The 18,724-nt window shown below is 31.9% G+C and overlaps 2 protein-coding genes and 1 long non-coding RNA gene across 5 annotated transcripts; 2 read left to right on the top strand and 1 right to left on the bottom strand.

The window, feature by feature from the left end:
- Positions 1-470: 470 nt before the first annotated feature.
- LOC120184666 lies at positions 471-2,842 on the top strand. Its single transcript, XM_039189076.1, has 8 exons — positions 471-487; positions 657-759; positions 975-1,366; positions 1,497-1,572; positions 1,678-2,040; positions 2,149-2,226; positions 2,358-2,415; positions 2,514-2,842. The coding sequence occupies exons 3-8, from the start codon at positions 1,332-1,334 to the stop codon at positions 2,687-2,689; spliced, it is 786 nt and encodes a 261-aa protein (XP_039045007.1). The 5' UTR covers positions 471-487; positions 657-759; positions 975-1,331; the 3' UTR covers positions 2,690-2,842.
- Positions 2,843-4,107: 1,265 nt separating this feature from the next.
- On the top strand, positions 4,108-4,951 carry LOC120184668. The gene is made up of 3 exons (XR_005522052.1): positions 4,108-4,258; positions 4,353-4,418; positions 4,797-4,951. It is a non-coding gene; the product is annotated as an uncharacterized LOC120184668 (long non-coding RNA).
- A 5,738-nt stretch (positions 4,952-10,689) lies between these two features.
- On the bottom strand, positions 10,690-12,499 carry LOC120184667 (opioid growth factor receptor-like). 3 transcript variants are annotated; one of them, XM_039189078.1, is made up of 3 exons: positions 12,212-12,485; positions 10,890-11,693; positions 10,690-10,784 (listed from the first exon to the last, which is right to left on the bottom strand). In XM_039189078.1, exon 2 carries the CDS (start codon positions 11,288-11,290, stop codon positions 10,895-10,897), a length of 396 nt encoding a protein of 131 aa, XP_039045009.1. In that variant the 5' UTR covers positions 11,291-11,693; positions 12,212-12,485; the 3' UTR covers positions 10,690-10,784; positions 10,890-10,894. The 3 variants fall into 3 exon arrangements, with proteins under 3 accessions (XP_039045009.1, XP_039045010.1, XP_039045008.1); XM_039189079.1 differs by having other exon boundaries at positions 10,690-11,690; positions 12,212-12,499; XM_039189077.1 differs by having other exon boundaries at positions 10,690-11,693; positions 12,212-12,486.
- Positions 12,500-18,724: the final 6,225 nt, after the last annotated feature.

Raw genomic sequence — 18,724 nt, 5'->3', positions numbered from 1 at the left:
ATGTTTTTGCCCTCTGCTGCTGGCTTTGTTGCAACTTGTTCATATGACAAAGGCAAATAGTAGATCCGGGAGTTGCTTTGGTTTTCCGAAACAAATCATCTAGAGTGACAATAGGAGGATCTATTTTCTTGGGAGGTGGAGACAGAGGTGGTGGTGGCGATGGAAGCACATAAGTTGGCGAAAGCTGCTGTCTAGAAATATGTTGACGAGGTGAAGGTTGAGGCTAAGAAACATTTATTTAATAAATTAGAAGAAAAAATAGCATTAAATCTTGAAATAATGCTATTTTATTAAAAAAGTATAACTACTGCATTATTTTATTAAAAAGTATGATTATTTTTTGAATATATAAAAGTATATGTACACCAAACTACGTAGTTTTGATAGGTTTAAGGTAAGCTCAATCTAATATATATATATATATATATATATATATATATTGCTTTTATGGTTTATCTCTTGCCGTCATCAAGAGTCTTGTTTCAAGGTAACTCTTTTTTTTAGTTTCATCTAAATTTCTTACTGAACTCTCAAATCTATTTTTTTACAACAAAGGATTGTGTATTCCTTGGAACAATTAGAATCGATGCTTCTGCTTATATCTAACTTTTGATTCCCAATTTCTAATATCAACTGCATTTGCTTTATTTCCGAAGGGCATTTTTTTTGTATTTTGGTTTACTGCTATCTCGTTTCATCATGTCCTAATCTGGAGCATATCCTTCTTCGGAAGACTCGGACTCGGACTCGGACTTTGAGGTATGCTTTTGAAGGGTTTCATTTTTTTTATCAGTTTTTCCTTCTCTTAGTTCTCTGTTATAAAATAACTATTTTAGTATTTGCTTTCCGTTTTCTATTTTTTTTTCGGCTTGAATTCTTATACTTAATCATTTATTTACCATTCAACCTTCTAATGATTCTCATACTAATCATGGGATTCTTTCTCTCTTTTCTTTTTTAAATTATGTTGACAGATATGTTTATCATATGATGATTTTCCTTTTGGTGATACGAAACTTCTTGATTTGGTAGTCGTTGATAATAAGGATGCATTTGTTCAACGTATTAAGAAGCAGAGGAAACGATCAGAAATTCATGATGCTTGGTATCAATCAAAAAATATGTTATCTTCAATTTTCTTTTATATCTCTGCAAGAAATGCAGTAAAGTGTGCAACTGCTCTATTAGCCGGAGAAACAGGTCTCGATGTAGACATTAATGCCCTTCATCCTGTGTTTGGTTCAACTCCACTGCATTTTACATCAGGTCCTCCTGAGTAGATCAACTTATATATTCGCAATGGAGCTCGGACTGACATCAGACATAAGGGCATGTTACCTTTAAACAAATTTCTTGACTACATAAGGTATTGGTTTGGAATATTTTTCTACTTGGTTAATTGCTCTATTGATCTATTACATATAGAAGCAGGGTTGGGAAGTAGTGTATTAATTATCTATTTTCATTTATGTTTGCATGTTTGTTTTCTATTGCAGAAGGGGATATGAAAATGTTGATTGGTCTTCAAGACAATCTATCTGCATGTTGGTTGTTTTTTTGTGCTTAGATATGGTCGGTAATTATCTATGAACTCTTATTATATTGCATTTTCTTTGAATATATATATCCTAGATTTCTATTATTGTTATTAGTTTGTTTGTGTTGTATCAATGTCAGGAAAAGTTGGAGTCTCTTAGGTTTCTTTTTGAGAACACAAAAGAGGTTGAAAAAGAAGTATATCACTACATGAAGGGCGGAAAATTTGTTGAGACAACTGCCTTATTGATGATAGCTCGAGAAGAAATTACATCACCAGTTCTTTTCAAGGATTTTACTTCGAGTGGGAGCACGTCCCTTCTCCAATTGGTTTTGTTAGAGATAGAATCACTAAAAGCATCACAAATGAAACTAGATTCTACTAGTAAGGAGATACATGAGCTGAAGAATAAGTTGGAAACAATGAATTCTATGTTACACTTGATTAAAGTTCTTCAAAGTGTTGGTCCTGAAATTGACCAATATCGTCAAGACCTACCTAAGGTGTGTTTTCCTTGATGTTCTTGATCACTTTCTACTTATCGTTTGAGTTTCTTTCTGTTGGGTAAACAGTGTCTTTTGGTTTAATTTGTTGCCGATAATCATTTACAGTTGAGCATGGAAGAATTGGCTACAAAAGTGGCATACCTGCTTATCAGCAAAGGATTTGTTGAATATGAGCACTTGAAACGGTTTGAAATTCTGCTTTGTCTATGCTGCCTACCACCTTCTGCTTGCATTTGTCACATATTTAGAAATTAAAAGAAAAACTTTAATTTGGCCTCCTGCCTTAAATAATATACAATTTTCATTTTAGTTTCATATCAGTTTCAGAAGAGACATTGCCGACATCCCATCAGCACTTTCTGAAATCATTAGGTAATTGCTTTATTTGTTGCTTGTTCTGTTACTGATTAGATTGTAAAGAAAACAATATGCAAGATCTTTCTAACAGCATAGATTTTGTTTTAATGTAGGAAGTAAATTACATGGAGAAAATGAAGGCAGTCAGTTGGAAAGCAAAGATGTGGCGGACGCCGTGGTAAGAAAAATAAAGCTCACTGTGCTGATCAGTTTGTTGTTAATATGTTCATTATCTTTGAAAGCAATCAGTACTCCCTTTCAAAAACCTGAAATTGTGTTATATTGGTAAGTGAATTAAAATTTTTGGTTCTGAGCATGAATGTTTTTAAATGTCACTCGGCATTCTGTCGATGCAGCCCATATTTATTAATAATAAATATTCACATGTATTTATATCTCTTTTTTGCCTATGTTTATGTGACCCCCATCATTTGATCACTCTAGCTTCTGAATCCCATTGCAACAGTTCCTCAAACATTTTGTATACCGAGTTTTGAGGTAATTAGTTGGTATATACTCCTGTTGTTTTCTTCTTTTTGCTATTCTGCTAACAGCGTAGCGCAAACGTTGGCTATGTCTGGATTTTGTAGTGATGACGAGGAAGATGTTGTGCAACCAACACCTTGATACTATTGGCCGAAGAAACCAAAAACTGGATTTGTTGATTTTATCTCAAATCATTAATAATTTTGTGTGAACTTTTTATGGTTCTGTTTGATAAGTACCATTATAGTATATTTTGCCTGCTTGTCCGGTTGGCTTCTCTTGATGTGAAATAACTTGTTAGTGAAGCTACTTTATGGGAAGCTAGTTCAATAAATACATAAACTTTAAAAGGTAGTCTTAAACTTTAAGAAGTTATCATCCATGCTTGACATATGCAACTCTGGTTGATCCAAATTATCAAGTAATGGAATTAATGCATCCAATGTAGTTTTTAGACTCAATTTGAGTTGTCTGAGGTTAATTGTTTATTGAGAAATTATTGTAATAGGTTCTGCAATTCAGAAGGCCCATGTAGTTCCATGTAATAAACCTAACATACTGCGTTTGCTGTTTCTCTTGTTATTTATGCTGTAATTATCTTGCAAGAAGCAAATGTAAAATGGATTTTCATTATATCATGTTTCACACCTTTGGCAACCTTGAATCTCCGTTTAGGTAGATGCCATAGAGAATCCAGAAATGAATCGTTGTCTTAGAATGAAAAATTGGCCTCCTACTTCTTGTCTTGTGGCCTTGATGCTTATCCTTCATGAAATGAGTTGGTTGGGATGCTTGGATGGTTTAGTTGTTCAAATATGTGGCTCACATGATATTAATTGGTTTTTGTGCTGTTCCTGTCCTGGAACATGTATTTATTTCCAGTGGATCTGTTGCAAGTTTGTCTTGAATTAATATTCCACTGCCACCAGGTCAATAACCTGCATTCTTAATGTGTTCTTCTCCAGGGAAATGGTGACCAGTCAGCAAGTCTAGTAAAAAATCAACATGCCTATGGCGTATCCTCTAAACATGATGGAAGAGAAAAGGTAATGGCACTCTTGCAATGATTGGATATAATTGGTATTCACTTGGTCATGATTCATGCACCCTTCTGCTGTTTTGATTTTTGGCCTTAGTGATACTAAACACTTTCTATTGGTTTTCCCATCTCATTTCACCTGTTTTTCTATTTGTTTCTTTAGATGATGAATGAACTATATGAATGTCTTCTAGGAGCTTGCAGATATGCTGGAAGAGAAAAATAGGCCCCTGGGGGCAATTCAAGCTAATCATGAATTACAGATAAAGCAATTGAATATGGAACCTGAAAAGGAATGTGATAAACTTGGGAATCTGCAGATGAGCTTGCAAGGTATATTTGTACACCTTGAAGTTCCAATTATGATACTTGGAATATCATCAGTTGTCAAAGAAATGAAACATCATCTTCATTTGTAAAATTCCAGAGGAGCACAAGCTGAATGAGTCTCTTCAGGAGGAGCTTGGAGTTACTGAAATCAGAGAAGGATAAAGTAAGCTTCTAAATTGTTCAGTGTCGATTGATGTTATCATTTGTTTGGTTGCATAGCTCCCAACGCTTTCTTTTATAGCACATAATTACTTTGTATGTTGAAAATTACACATAGTATTCTCTTCAATTCAGGTAGTCTTACCTTCAATTATCAACGAGGATATTGATCATGACTTGGCAAGTTTAACATGCTTTCTACTGCCTTAAATTTCAATGTTCCAATTGTATAATCAATTTGCTGTACTTTTGTTTCAGTATTTTTAGCATCAATCACAGTATTTAGGGTCTTCCTTGAAATTATTGTGTTTTTCAAATGGATTCTGTGCATAATGATTGTTCAATATCAACTAATCGTTTAGTTTTTTTTTTGGTCAAACAGAAAGCAATGAAGGTAAAAGCTGGATATGTTGCATGAATCTCCATTAGAACAACCCACCACCACCACCTCATAATAAATAAAGTGAAATAATTACGAGGCTGAGCTACTGTAAAAGCTCTTAATTATTTCATAGCTCTTAATTTCCTATCCCCTTTTCCATCCTTCTCATTAATTTATTTAATTTCGAATTAAATTTAGTCATATTTTTTTTTCAAATTGTGTTCTTCAATTTATCCAATATTCTTTAATTCTTAGGCTTCTTCAATCTTAATCTAATGGTAAAATAATTCATTTGCTACAACTACCTTCAACAACTTTTTGTTTTCTTAGAGGCAATAGTCAATAGAATAAAGAAAGCATATTCATTCATTGTCGAGCCAAATACATGCACATGAAATTTGGGTGAAGATTGTGATTATGACTAATATTTTGTCACTTACTGTAATACATAAGCATAACAATTAGATCTTTTACAGTCTCTTCTCACAATTAAAAATTGAAAATTAGATTATATCAAGTTTCATTTATCTCTGGAACTTAATTTAACATGTTGCTATTATAACTCAAAATAATTAACACATATAGACCACAACTACATTGATTCATATCACATCAAATACGTTAGTAGTAGTGAGCATTAATCGGTTTTAACTGATTTAATTGACAACACTGACTTACACTAGTGTGAGTTATTTCATTTACTAAACTATCAATGTCGACTTGCACCGATGTTAGCACACCTCATTAATAATTCTCTCAAATTAAAGTCAATTGATAGATTAATTATTCATCAAACAAAAATCACTTTAACTAATACCGTTAAGTAATTCTAATGGATCAAAACATATTGAAAATTTAATTTTGATGAGGCCGATACCTTTTCCATGATCCAATTTAGTCCAAAAATACACTATTATTTATGTTTTTTTCATTTATCGTTCAAAATCAAGACTCATATTATACCCAAATTTAATTTATTTTTTTTTTGTATGTAAGGAGTTTTCTTAACAAAATAATAAAAATAATGTTTGAAAAAATTTGTTCATTTTTCTACGACTTATTAATATAATATTGAATTATTTATCTAAAGTAATAAATATACTTTTGTTAAGGATTTATTTTTGAATTTTGCTCGTGATCTCGAAAACATCCGAGACTACTGTGTTGTAAGTAGGATCCGGATTACATTCATGTAACTTTGCAAGGTTTATTATAAAAAAAAGCTTTGCAAGGTTTGTAGAAACACCATTTCCAATAACAACTTCTTTATAAAATCTTTTGTCCTTTAGTGACGCAAGATCATTCATGTTTAAAACCACCTGTATACGAAAATTTTCTTGATTATAAGTAGGAGCTTTGCATTGAAAATCTTGATAGAGAAACCGTCTTTGACCCTGACATTTCCTCTCTCGACCGGTTTGAAGCTATGGTGATTTGAAGCTATATTTTTAGGGGTCCATAAACCTTCGCTCTTGGACTCCATTGACTCCTTTCTCTCTAACTCCGTTGGTTCCATTGACTCCGATTACTCTTTGCTCGGTTAGTTCCTTTCCCCACCATGCTCTCTCCACTCCACTTAAATGCGATTCACTTGTTTTTTCTTTTAATTGTTGAGCTTTCTTTCCTTTCTTTACTTGCTCTACTCTCCTTTTTCTTTTTGTTATTGCGGTTATTTGAAGATTTTAAGTCTTAATATTTCATAACTGAGTTGTTGAATATATGCATTTCATAATTGAAATTAGATATAAATCAGGGTTGATTGAATGGAATAATATGCATTTATTAGACATATTATGTTCTTATTATAAGAGAATGGAAAGGTGCATGCATTTTGTTTGAAGATTTGTCTCTAAAGTTTTCTATTCCGAGCTTTCTAAATGGAGATCATCTGCCCCCTCATTGGTGCCCTGCTCCGTGTCCTTTGCACCATAACGCGCCACGTAATAATATTTATTAGTTTCACATTTAAGTTTGAACTTTTTTCTATACAATTTATTTATTTAATGACAAGTATCAATTCAAACTAAATTATACTAAATAATATTTTTAATTATATATTTATATTATATATCTTCAGAATATATATTATTATAATAATAATATTTTAACAAAATATCATCTATGTAAAATATTAAATATAAAAAATATTTTAATAATGTATTGAAATTATTCAATTTAGAGATAAATTATATTTTGTAAATTTTTATTAGATTATTTTAATAATTTAAGATTAAAATTATTGTTATCGATATCATATCAATTGATACATTTAATATAAAAAGAACTAATTTTAAAACAATAATTTTATTAGATTATGTTAATTATTATAAACAATTATTCTAAAAACTCATTGAATTTCCTCGACGCTTAAAATAAATTTTGTTTTCTTTTGAGATTCTGGATTCGAGCATCCACGTCTACAGGGTGTGTTATGTTGTCAAAGGTTAAAAAATATTATGAACAAATATTATATTATAATCACCCTAAATTATTTAAAAAATGGTAATTTTAAACTATTAAATGATTTTAAACAATTGATATATTTAATTATTTATAAAAATGATTAATTTTTTTAAAGTCAAATTATTATAATAATGTATATAATATAAATATTTTTCTGAAAATACATAATATAAATATAAATAAATATATAACTAAAATATTATTTAGTATAATTTAATTTGAATTGATATTTGTCATTAAATAAATAAATTGTATAGAAAAAAGTTCAAACTCAAATATAAAACTAATATATATTATTACGTGACGCTTTATGGTGCAAAGGACACGGAGCGGGGCACCAACGAGGGACAGACAATCTCCATTAGCATTATGTCCACTTATATATCTAGAAATGTTGACCTAACAAATAGACAAAAAATTAAATAAGACATGTTCAATTTGAAAGAGTTACATAATTTTTTGTATTAGTTCATAACTCAACCAAGACTTAGACGAAGTGGATGTAGCTGAACCAATGTCAAAGGGCACGAGTTTAGTCCCTCGACAATGATGAAATTTTATTGTAATGTAAGCTTTGGTGGCTGAATCAATCTTGCATGCGAGCCGCTTAGAAAATTTGATGATTAAATTAGCTGATGTTAGTAGTGAATAATCAAATTATTTATTGAGATTTATTTGAAATAATTTTTCCTTGCATGCAGAAAAAATACCTGACTTCACCATTTTATCTTCGGAACAAGTAGAAGAAATCTTACACAAATTTAAAGATGAAATACATGAATACGAAAAAAGAGTGTTAAAAATAAACAAAGGTGACTTTAGAAGAGAAATCAACATTGGAAGCTTAGTCAACTGGATAAAAAATGCAGGTGATATGTATGTTCATGTTGGATCTCTCCTTAATTGGAGAGGTTCTAGAAATTTCTATAGCTTTCTAGAGAAGTGTAGAATTTTATAGAACATTCCGGAGAACTCTAGAGAAGTGTAGAACTCTCTAGAAGCTTGTGGAAGAGTGTGGAATCCTCTGGAATATTCTGGAGATGTGTGGAACCTTGTGGAGTAGTGTGGATCCTTATGGAAGAGTGTGGAAGAATATGGAAGGGAATGGAAGAGTGTAGAATTCCTTAGAGTGTGTGGAGCATTCTATATAAATAATCTCCACCCTTGGATGTAAGTAATCTCCACCATTCATTGTGGAGGTGGAGTAGTATAAATAGGGGTGAGAGACTTCATTCCTAACCATACAAGAGTTCCAAAAACATTAAGAGAGTCCACTTCTTAGAGTGAGAAACTAGAGAGTTAGAGAGCCTCTTTGAGAGAGAAGAGAGATAGCTTGGGAAGTCTTTACCCTCAAGCTTGAGTGAGCCACCAAGTGTGAGTCATTTTGTGAACACATCCTTGTAATCCTACTATTCTTTTGTATAGTGGAAAAATCTCCAAATTGAAGAATTATACTCTTGTTCTCTCTTTACTATCCTTAATCTCTAAGTGCATATCTTAACTTCACGAAGCGGGAAAGACCGTGATTCCCAACAGTTTTAAACATTCTAGAGAACATGCAGTCTCGCAACGTAAGAATTGATTACAATGATTACAGTGCCGCAATTATTACTCCTAATGTGATCCATTACTGGAATGATCTCGAAATAGGGTAAGAATTAATTTATATTTTATTAAAAATTTATTTATACTATTTCTTTATTTATTTTATCTTGTATGAACTAAGATAATTGTATTTTCAGCTGTTATTTAGTTTCCGTTGACGCTTCATGCACAAACAATTACTCGGGCGGTGGAGCTGTCTTACAAAATTGGGCAGAAGAAATTCTAGATCACGTGCAATTTGAATTGGATATCGACGATACATACTTAGCCAAACTTCAGACTGCATTTGCCACCTTCGATTGGGTGCTCGAATATTTTCAAAGAAAAAATATTAAAAAAAAAGGCACTGCGGGTTAAGATGGATCGAAAGGATATTTTCAAAATCCTTTCTACCAAGGAATTAAGCGGAGATAAGATAAATACTAAGTTAGCTACAAAATTTTCGTAAGTATTAGTAATATTCAATTTTTTATTAAAAATTATTTTATATTTTTCAATTAATAATTAATTAAAAATGCAGGGACTTTTTCCACAAAATCGAACATCTGGATGCATGTGAGTTTTGTTGGGCTCCCAGAAAACTCAATCAGCTTGCTTACACGAGAGCACAAAATAATAAAGATGGAAATAGAGTCGAAGATGAAAAAGAAATCCTAAAAACTTTGCATGAAACCTACCTAAATAAAATGGTTTGCGATATCCCAGGAAATTTTCCTGGATATAGAAAGATTTGAAATCTTTGGATTATCTCATTTGCTATGATTTTCCATGGTCTCTTTTGCTATGATTTTCCATTGTCTCATTTTTCTCTCTTTGTATTGTGTATGGTTCATATACACAAAATGGAAACATTTGAAATCTTTCTTTTTTGTCTTGGAGGGTTGTGCCTAATAAGATCTCCGGAATCTTAATCTTTTACTTAGGACTTCAGCAACTGTAATCCGTTGCTTAGAGTCCTTGGCTAAGAAATTCTTAATGATGTCCTTTGCACCTTTAGATATAGATGGTTATGGTTGGACTTTTATGTCAAGATTACCTTCTAAAATTGTATGTAGATACTAACTAGTACATTGCACCATAGAACCCCACTATACCTGAAGGTCCTTTGCACCTTCTTAAATTTAAGTTAAAAAATATTTCAAATTCATATATTTCTTCTATACATTTGAAATTCAGTTAATTTTTATTTTTAAGAATTTAATTTATTTAAATTTTAAATTTAAAAATTCATTTCAACTGTTAACTGTTATTTTTTTCAATTAAATCCATACCCACTGTGATGTCAATTTATTTGGATCATAACTTTCAATCAATTTAAACTTTATTTTACCATAAAAGCAATAAATATTGAATTTAAGTATTGAATTTGTATCATAAAATCCGTTTAGCATATTTCTGAAAATGAAGTACTCAATATAAATCCGTTATTTGACACCTATATATATTGAATGTTGAAACCTATTCATTTCACAATGTTAAGCTTATTAACATAACATTTTATATTATTTTAAATAGTTCTAAATAAAATAAAATAAAATAAAAAATTAAACATCTCATCTTTCGTTAGAAGAAAGTTTAAATAAAAATTTGCAACATATTCTGCATCTAAAAGATTAGTAGAACTACTTATCACATTAAAAACTTTTTTTGTGATTTTTTTTATTAAATAAGATTAACATACCCCAGTTATCAAAGACATTAAAGAAATTAAACTATTCAAAACTTATGGTTAATGCTTTATCAAAGACACCCTAAGTTAGGGATATCATCCAATATTTGATCGACCAAAATTTCCTCATTACAAATTCTGCAAACACATAAAAGCTTCAATAACAGCTGTCGAAAATAAACGTAGAAGGAGAAAAATACAAACCCACATAGCAAGTTGAATTTTAGGAACATTCGTTTCCTCTTCGGGAGCTGCAGGAAGAAAGAAACAAGAAAAAGCAATTAACAGCGGCAAAACATGAAAGATGTGATGTATCCAAACATAATTTTAAGAGAAACAAAATATGGAATTTGTACGTTGATCATGTGGGAAGGATTCCCAGCATGTCATCCTCATGTGGAGCCTTTGAACCATCATTTTCCGGCTGGACCTTCGAATCTTCAATGTCCAGCTGAGGCTTTGAACTCACACACTCCAGCTGGCCCTTGGGTTCTTCATTCCTCACTTCAGCCTTTGGACCCTCAGTCTCCACCTCAGGCTTTGAACCCTCATCCTTAAACCTGGCCTTTGTATCCTCACTCTCTAACTGGGGCTTAGGATCCTCACACTCCACTGTGATATCAGTATTCACATTCTCATTTTTTCCTGAGCTCTGCAAATCTTGTCCAAGCAATGGTACCTCAGATACCATATCCTTGGTAACTGTTATCTTGGTCTGAAAAGTGGTGGTTTGAGCAATGAGCTCCTCTTGCATCATGATGTCCCTTTCCTGAATTCCTTCATGACCCAAAGAAGCTGCACTCTCATTAATGTCAACCTGAACCTTCACTCCACTCTCCTTAATCTCACAGTCACTATGGTCCACAATAGTTTTAATTGTCTCTACAATAACCGGCGTCACCTTTTCAATCCCTCCCTCATTTATAGGCTGGGGATCAGAATTTAAACCATTATCTTCCTCGTTTCCGGTATTTCCTTCTCCATTCTAAGCGCTTCATCCAAACGTTTTACCAAGTCCTCTTTCAAGCCCCTAGTTGACAATTTCCGCCTTTTAAGTTCTTTTCTCAACTCAGTAACCTTCCATTTATCAATGGGTCTATTGTCAAGTATTTGATACTTCGAAGACATCTTCTCCAACCAAATCTCACCTCCTAAACCTACTAGAAAGTATCATATTCCTCAGTCACAAAAAAGGTAAGACTCTTGTAAATGATGTACAATAGAAAGAGAAAACCAACAAGTCCAAAGAAAACATGTTAAAATAAATCATACTTACAAGCTAGAAGCAATAATGGAGCGAAAGGCACGATCTCTAACAGTTTAAACAATTTGAATAATGCAACACAACATAGAGATTAATTCCCAGAAATGAACCCCAAAAAAAGGCATTGAGTCAGGAAAAGACCTCTTGACAACACATTAGTTTTTAACCTGATTTTCCTAGACAAAATAAATGTACAAGAAACATCTACTTTCTCCCAAGAATGAGCAAATACCGAAGAAAATTAACGCATAACAAACAATAATATATTCATTTTCAGCTCAGAATTTTCCAAATCCCGACTTCAGAAATGAAACAATGGCATAAAAAATGAATCGTAGCTTTCATAAATTACAATTCCACTAACAACCATTAAAAAAATGCTTGCAGTTGCAGAGAGAAGTAGAGAATACTCACAGGATTATATATTTGGGAAGCCACTACAACCACACTTCCCTTACATGAGAAATAAAAATTATCTCAGAAACGACCTAATTGCAACAGACAAAATCCACAATCAGAGCAAACCCTAGTTTACAACAAAGACAGTTATGGAAAACAAGGAAAAATTAGAAGAAAAAGAAAGAAACAAATGGAAAATAGGAAACGATGTCTGAGAGAAGATATAGATGAGCAATTGATTTTGTTTCCAATGTAATACACGATCTGGCTCTCCTTTTCTTTTAGGATAGGATTTAGATAGAGAAATGGGGGATGGGAATTAAAGACAAGGGTGAAATTAGGGTTTTTCAAAGACATGCGTCCGCTCAAGTTTATCGAATGTAAAAAAACACGAAGCCAATAGTTCCAGTCAAGAGCTTACGTTTGGGCTAAACTACATATTTAGTCATCCAACTATCACTTTTATTCTATTTGGTTATCAAAATATTATTTATTTCAAAATCATTTGTAATATTAAGTTTATGTTTTATTTTGGTTACCGTTGTTAAAAAAAATAGAACTATTGACCTTGACAACTTTTTATTTTTTAATGATGATAAAGTAATATCTTACAGTAATACGTCAGTATCACTATTAACTTTTTAATGATATTTAATAAATAAAAAATAAAATTATAACTTTAAGTATAATTTAAAAAAATAATAGTCGAATGACTAAATAAATATATCTCTTGCTTTTGTTACCATTCCAATGCCTAAATTATCCACAATGTTTCCCTACGAGTCATACTTACCTCACGTGTTGATTTTATTTTCAACTGTATTACACTTTTTTCCATATACTTTTTCAAAATTTTATGCACCCCATAGAACTTTTTCACCATAATCTTATAAATTTTATTATTTTAATTTGAGGGCAGTATTTAACATTTTTCTTAATGTGTCATTAATTTTTTTAATTAAAAAAATAATTTACTTTTGAAGATTCTAAAGATTAAACTGGTAATTTTAAAAAATTAATCTATTTTTAATGACTTTAAATATTTTTAGGTCACATATCTATTTTCTAAACCTTTCAAAAATACACTAAAATTTTAACTAATAGAATTAATTTATGAACAGAAAATAAAAATAGAATGATATTAAGAATTTAAGAATTTATATAAAATAGGTTTAAATGCATCATCGCCCCTTAAACTATGCTATTTGTATCGAGTTAGCCCTTAAAATATATTTTAAGACGTTTTTCTCCTAAAGTTTAAAATGTTATCTCGTTTGCCTCAAATCGTTAACTCCATTAAAAATATCAAGGGTAAATTACATATTTAATCACTTAACTATTCTTACAATTTTATTTTGATTACCCAACTTTTTTTCCTTCTGAAATCATCATTAAACGTATATGACTTCTTTACAAGCGGTTAACTTTTGTATCTTCTTCTTCAAAGCAAACCTATGTAGCCATGTCCTTCCCAACGCTTTCATCGATCAAGTTTTCACCTCTTAAATTGCAACCTAAGTTATTGTCTCAAGAATCAAAGATTAGAGATGAATTCATCAACACGATCTCAACGGGAAAAAAAGTTAACGAGATCATTGTTTCAAGCAAACTCGCCTGCTTCAATGGCTACCTTACAACTTTTTGTTGTCTTAGAGGCAGTAATCTATGGAATGGAGATAAAACTGATTCATTTACTATCGAGCCAAACACATGCACATGTTTGGGTAAAAATTGTGACTTATGACTAATGTATTGTCACTTATTGTAATTCACTGGCATACCAATTTAGATCACTACCTAAAGTCTCTTTTGGCAATTGAAAATTCACATAAAGCTTTCATCAAGTATCATTTATCTCTGGAACTTAATCTAACATGTTGTTATTATAACCCAAAATAATTAATACACATAGACCACAACTACATTGATTCAGATCACATCAAATACATTAGTAGGGGTGAGCATTATTTGGTTTTAATATTTAACTAATAACACTGACTTACATCAGTTTCATTTACTAAACTATCAACGCTGACTTACACCGGTGTTAGCACACCTCATTAATAATTCGCTCAAATTAAAACCAGCTGATGGATTAATTGTTCACCAAACAAAAATCTTTAACTAATATTGTTAAGTAATTCTAATGGATTAAAACATATCAAAATAATAATATATTGAAACTTTAATTTTCATGAGGTCGATACCTTCTTCCATGATCCAATTTAGTCCAAAAATTTTCAATAAGTCCTCAAGTAATCTTGAGTTTGAGAAATTATAAAAATTGACTATCGAGTTAGAGATTTAATACTAAATATAGGGTCAATTTTTATAATTTCTGAAACTCAAGATTACTTGAGGACTTATTAAAATTTTTTGGACTAAATTGGATCATGGGGGAAAGTATCGGCCTCATCAAAATTAAAATTTCAATATATTATTATTTTGATATGCTTCGATCCATTAGAATTACTTAACGGTATTAATTAAAGTGATTTCTGTTTGATGAAAACTAATCCATCAATTGACTTTAATTTTAGCGAATTATTAATGAGCTATGATAACACTGTGTAAGTCAGTATTGATAGTTTAGTAAATGAAATGACTAACTTATACCAATGTAAATTAGTGTTGATAGTTTAGTAAATGAAATAACTAACTTACACTGGTGTAAGTTAGTGTTGTGCGTTAAATCGATTAAAACCGAATAATACTCACCCCTACTAATGTATTTAATGTGATATGAATCAATATAGTTGTGGTCTAAATGTATTAATTATTTTGGGTTATAATAGCAACATGTTAGATTAAGTTCCAGAGATAAATGATACTTGATGAAAGCTTATTGTTAGTTTTCAATTGCCAAAAGAGACTATAGGTAGTGATCTAAGTTGGTATGCCTATTTACCACAATAAATGACAAAAATATTAATCATAAGTCACAATTTTCACCCAAACTTCATGTGCATGTGTTTGGCTCGACAATGAATAAATATGTTTTATCTTCATTCTATCGACTACTGCCTCTAAAACAACAAAAAGTTGTTGTAAGGTAGTTATTGAAGCAGATGAGTTTGCTTGAAACAATGATCTCTCGTCTTTTTTCTTGTTAGGATAGTGTTGACGAATTCATCTATAATCTTTGATTCTTGAAACAATATCTTGGGTTGCAATTTAGGAGGTAAAAGCTTGATCGATGAAAGCTTTAAAATGGACATGGTTGCATGGGTTTGCTTTGAAGAAGAAGATACAAAAGTTAGCAACTTGGAAAGAAGCCATATACGTTTAATGATGATTTTGAAAGATAAAACATGTTCATTCATTGTCGAGCCAAACACATGCACATGAAATTTGGGTGAAGATTGTGATTTATGACTAATATTTTGTCAATTACTGTAATTCATAAGCATAACAATTAGATCTTTTACAGTCTCTTCTCACAATTAAAAATTGAAAATTAGTTTTTATCAAGTTTCATTTATCTCTGGAACTTAATTTAACATGTTGCTATTATAACTCAAAATAATTAACACATATAGACCACAACTACATTGATTCATATCACATCAAATATGTTAGTAGTGGTGAGCATTAGTCGGTTTTAACTGATTTAATTGACAACACTAACTTACACTAGTGTGAGTTAGTTATTTCATTTACTAAACTATCAATGTTGACTTGCACCGATGTTAGCACACCTCATTAATAATTCTCTCAAATTAAAGTCAATTGATAGATTAATTATTCATCAAACAAAAATCACTTTAACTAATACCGTTAAGTAATTCTAATAGATCAAAACATATTGAAAATTTAATTTTGACGAGGCCGATACCTTTTCCATGATCCAATTTAGTCCAAAAATACACTATTATTTATGTTTTTTTCATTTATCGTTCAAAATCATGGCTCATATTATACCCAAATTAAATTTATTTTTTTTGTATGTAAGGTGTTTTCTTAACAAAATAATAAACATAATGTTTGAAAAAATTTATTCATTTTTCTACGACTTATTAATATAATATTGAATTATTTATCTAAAGTAATAAAATATACTTTTGTTAAGAATTTATTTTTGAATTTTACTCGTGATCTCGAAAACATCCGAGACTACTATGTTGTAAGTAGGATCCGCCCAAATGTAACCCTCCAGACCTGATCTGTAAGTTAGACCCAAATCTAAGTGGTCACATATCCCATTCAGAGTTTCTTTTTTCTTCTTAAAATACATTAGATATAATATAGAACAAAATATTAATAATACAGATATATCCAAAACGATAGCAAATACATGTCACCAATCATAACCGAAAAACATATAGAGATATACGTTCGTACAAAATAAGTAGTTGATCTCCCCTGATGCCAAATCTGCTAGCTTACGGTCTGCTGTTATCTGAAAAATGTTAAAAACTACAAAATTAGCTAAAAAGCCCAGTGTGCTCCATACAGTATATAAAAAAACATACAGATAAAACTTTCAATAAAATCGGTTTATGCAACATGTTTTTAAAACATGAACACTACCCCCATCCGTTCACATCATAAATGTGTAGGTTCCCCAGAACCATACACCCAACCACACATGCCATTTAGACCCTGAGCACAAAGCCGAGGAGTCTGCAGATAATCTTCCTTCGACAATACCCCCCAATGACAATATTAAACATGAATGTATTCAAGTGAAAACAATGATTAATCACTTAAAACATAAAAATGTTTCATACTTGGAAACCATATGCAGAAATACGGAAATCAGAATTCAAAACAGTAATATATGGTAATTCAGATGTCAGATAATCAGATTTCAGAAATCGGTATGAAATACCTTAATCCAGAAATTATATCGGAATATACATTAAATCAGATATCAAATACTTGGTACTCAGATGAATCATTTTAAAACAGTAATGTAATACTGTCAGGAAACACACCTGTAACAGTATGAGAAATCAGATAGGGAAGCCTACTACTGGGTTTGTCGATCACGCTCTGCTGCAGCAGTAGATCCTACGAATTGGAAAAATCCATATTGGAATCCTAATATAAATAATCTTAATATTTATTTAAATAATATACGGAAACCTACGGGTAATTCTTGTAGTACGCGGTTCGAGCTGATCTGACGAACGAACAACTCCGGACCTAACTGATCCTCGCTCAGGTGAAACACGAGTACCTTCATAAAATATTTTATTGAATCAATTCCTTAACCAAATCTCAAATAAATAATTAAAATATTAAAATACTAAGCCCTTTTTTGGTTCACGTGCTCGATTTGGGAATTTCGGGACATAATTTGGCAAAACGAACTTCGGAATCAGATTCAGGACGTCGAAAAACATAAAGTATGGCCTTCCGGATATTTAAATTCTTGGTCAAAGTCAAACAGACCCCAAAAACGGATTTGGGACGTCAAAAAATGTCAGGATAAGTATACTCGGAAAAGATTAACGGTCATTTAATGGCCGATCAAAGTTCTGGTCAAAGGAGGTCAACGGGGCGGGCCGGGTCGAACCGGTTAACCGGTTAAGACCGGTCAATCCGGTTTCAAGCACTGACCGAGCCTTCCCCACGTACAATGGCGGCGTGTGGGGGCACGTGGGACCTCCTCCGGTGTCCTATAATTCACGAAAAAATTTCTAAAAATTATTTTGAGCGATTTCGAGATACTTACAAAGCTCGGTTCAAATTTTTGAACGGCGGAGAGCTCGATTTCAATAAATCGGAAACTTTGATTGCTTCACCTCCCCACGCGCCGCCGTTTACGGAGACCAAGGATGACACCGGCGGACTCGGAACGGCACAAGGAACACGATGGTGTGGGAGGTGTCGTAAACAGAGCAACGATCAGCGATGAATTTAAGATTTTCTCGGCGATTGTCCTAAAAAAACATCGAGACTTTGACTTGAAATTCTCGGCGTTTGGCAGCGTTTCACTTTAATTAATTTAAGGGGTTTGTTCCTCGCTCGATGATGAACACAGTGATGCTTTCAAATCGACGATCGGAGGTCGGATGGCGTCAAAATAGTGGTCGGAAGTTGGGGCTTTGAGGAGGAAATTTGGTGAAATTCATTCTGATTTCAGAATGAATTTCACACTTATAATGCGTGCATGCCGACACTCTAGGGGTAAATTCAGGGCTTGGTCCCTGAATTTCCTTCATCTCTAAAATAAGCTACAAGTTTAAAAACTTTTAATTTAGTCCCCAAATTTCACCAACTTACTTAATTAACTCGTCCAATTTCAATTAAAATTATTATTATTATTATTATTTTCAAATTTCCGGGTTGTTATAATTCTCCCCCTCTATAAGAAATTTCGTCCTCGAAATTTACCTTATGAAAATAGATGAGGAAACTGAGCCTCCATTGACTCCAAAGTCTCCCAAGTAGCTTTTGAGGGACTACGATTACTCCACTGAACTTTGACCATTGGAATACGCCTATTCCGAAGAACTCGTTCATCCCTCTCTAAAACCTAAACAGGCTCCTCCTCATATGATAAATCAAGTCTCAGTTCTA

Source organism: Hibiscus syriacus, unplaced genomic scaffold, assembly GCF_006381635.1.
Source record: "Hibiscus syriacus cultivar Baekdansim isolate YM2019G1 unplaced genomic scaffold, ASM638163v2 tig00112925_pilon, whole genome shotgun sequence".
NCBI lineage: Eukaryota > Viridiplantae > Streptophyta > Magnoliopsida > Malvales > Malvaceae > Hibiscus > Hibiscus syriacus.
This window is presented reverse-complemented; position numbering and strand designations above follow the sequence as displayed.

Excerpts from the sequence above, each read along its gene's own strand:
- LOC120184666 (XM_039189076.1), top strand. The coding sequence starts at position 1,332 with ATGTTACCTTTAAACAAATTTCTTGACTACATAAG. Across the intron at positions 2,227-2,357 it reads TTGAATATGAGCACTTGAAA|ATATCAGTTTCAGAAGAGAC; the intron begins CGGTTTGAAATT and ends CATTTTAGTTTC. Across the intron at positions 2,416-2,513 it reads GCACTTTCTGAAATCATTAG|GAAGTAAATTACATGGAGAA; the intron begins GTAATTGCTTTA and ends GTTTTAATGTAG.
- LOC120184667 (XM_039189079.1), bottom strand. The coding sequence starts at position 11,290 with ATGATGCAAGAGGAGCTCATTGCTCAAACCACCACTTTTCAGACCAAG.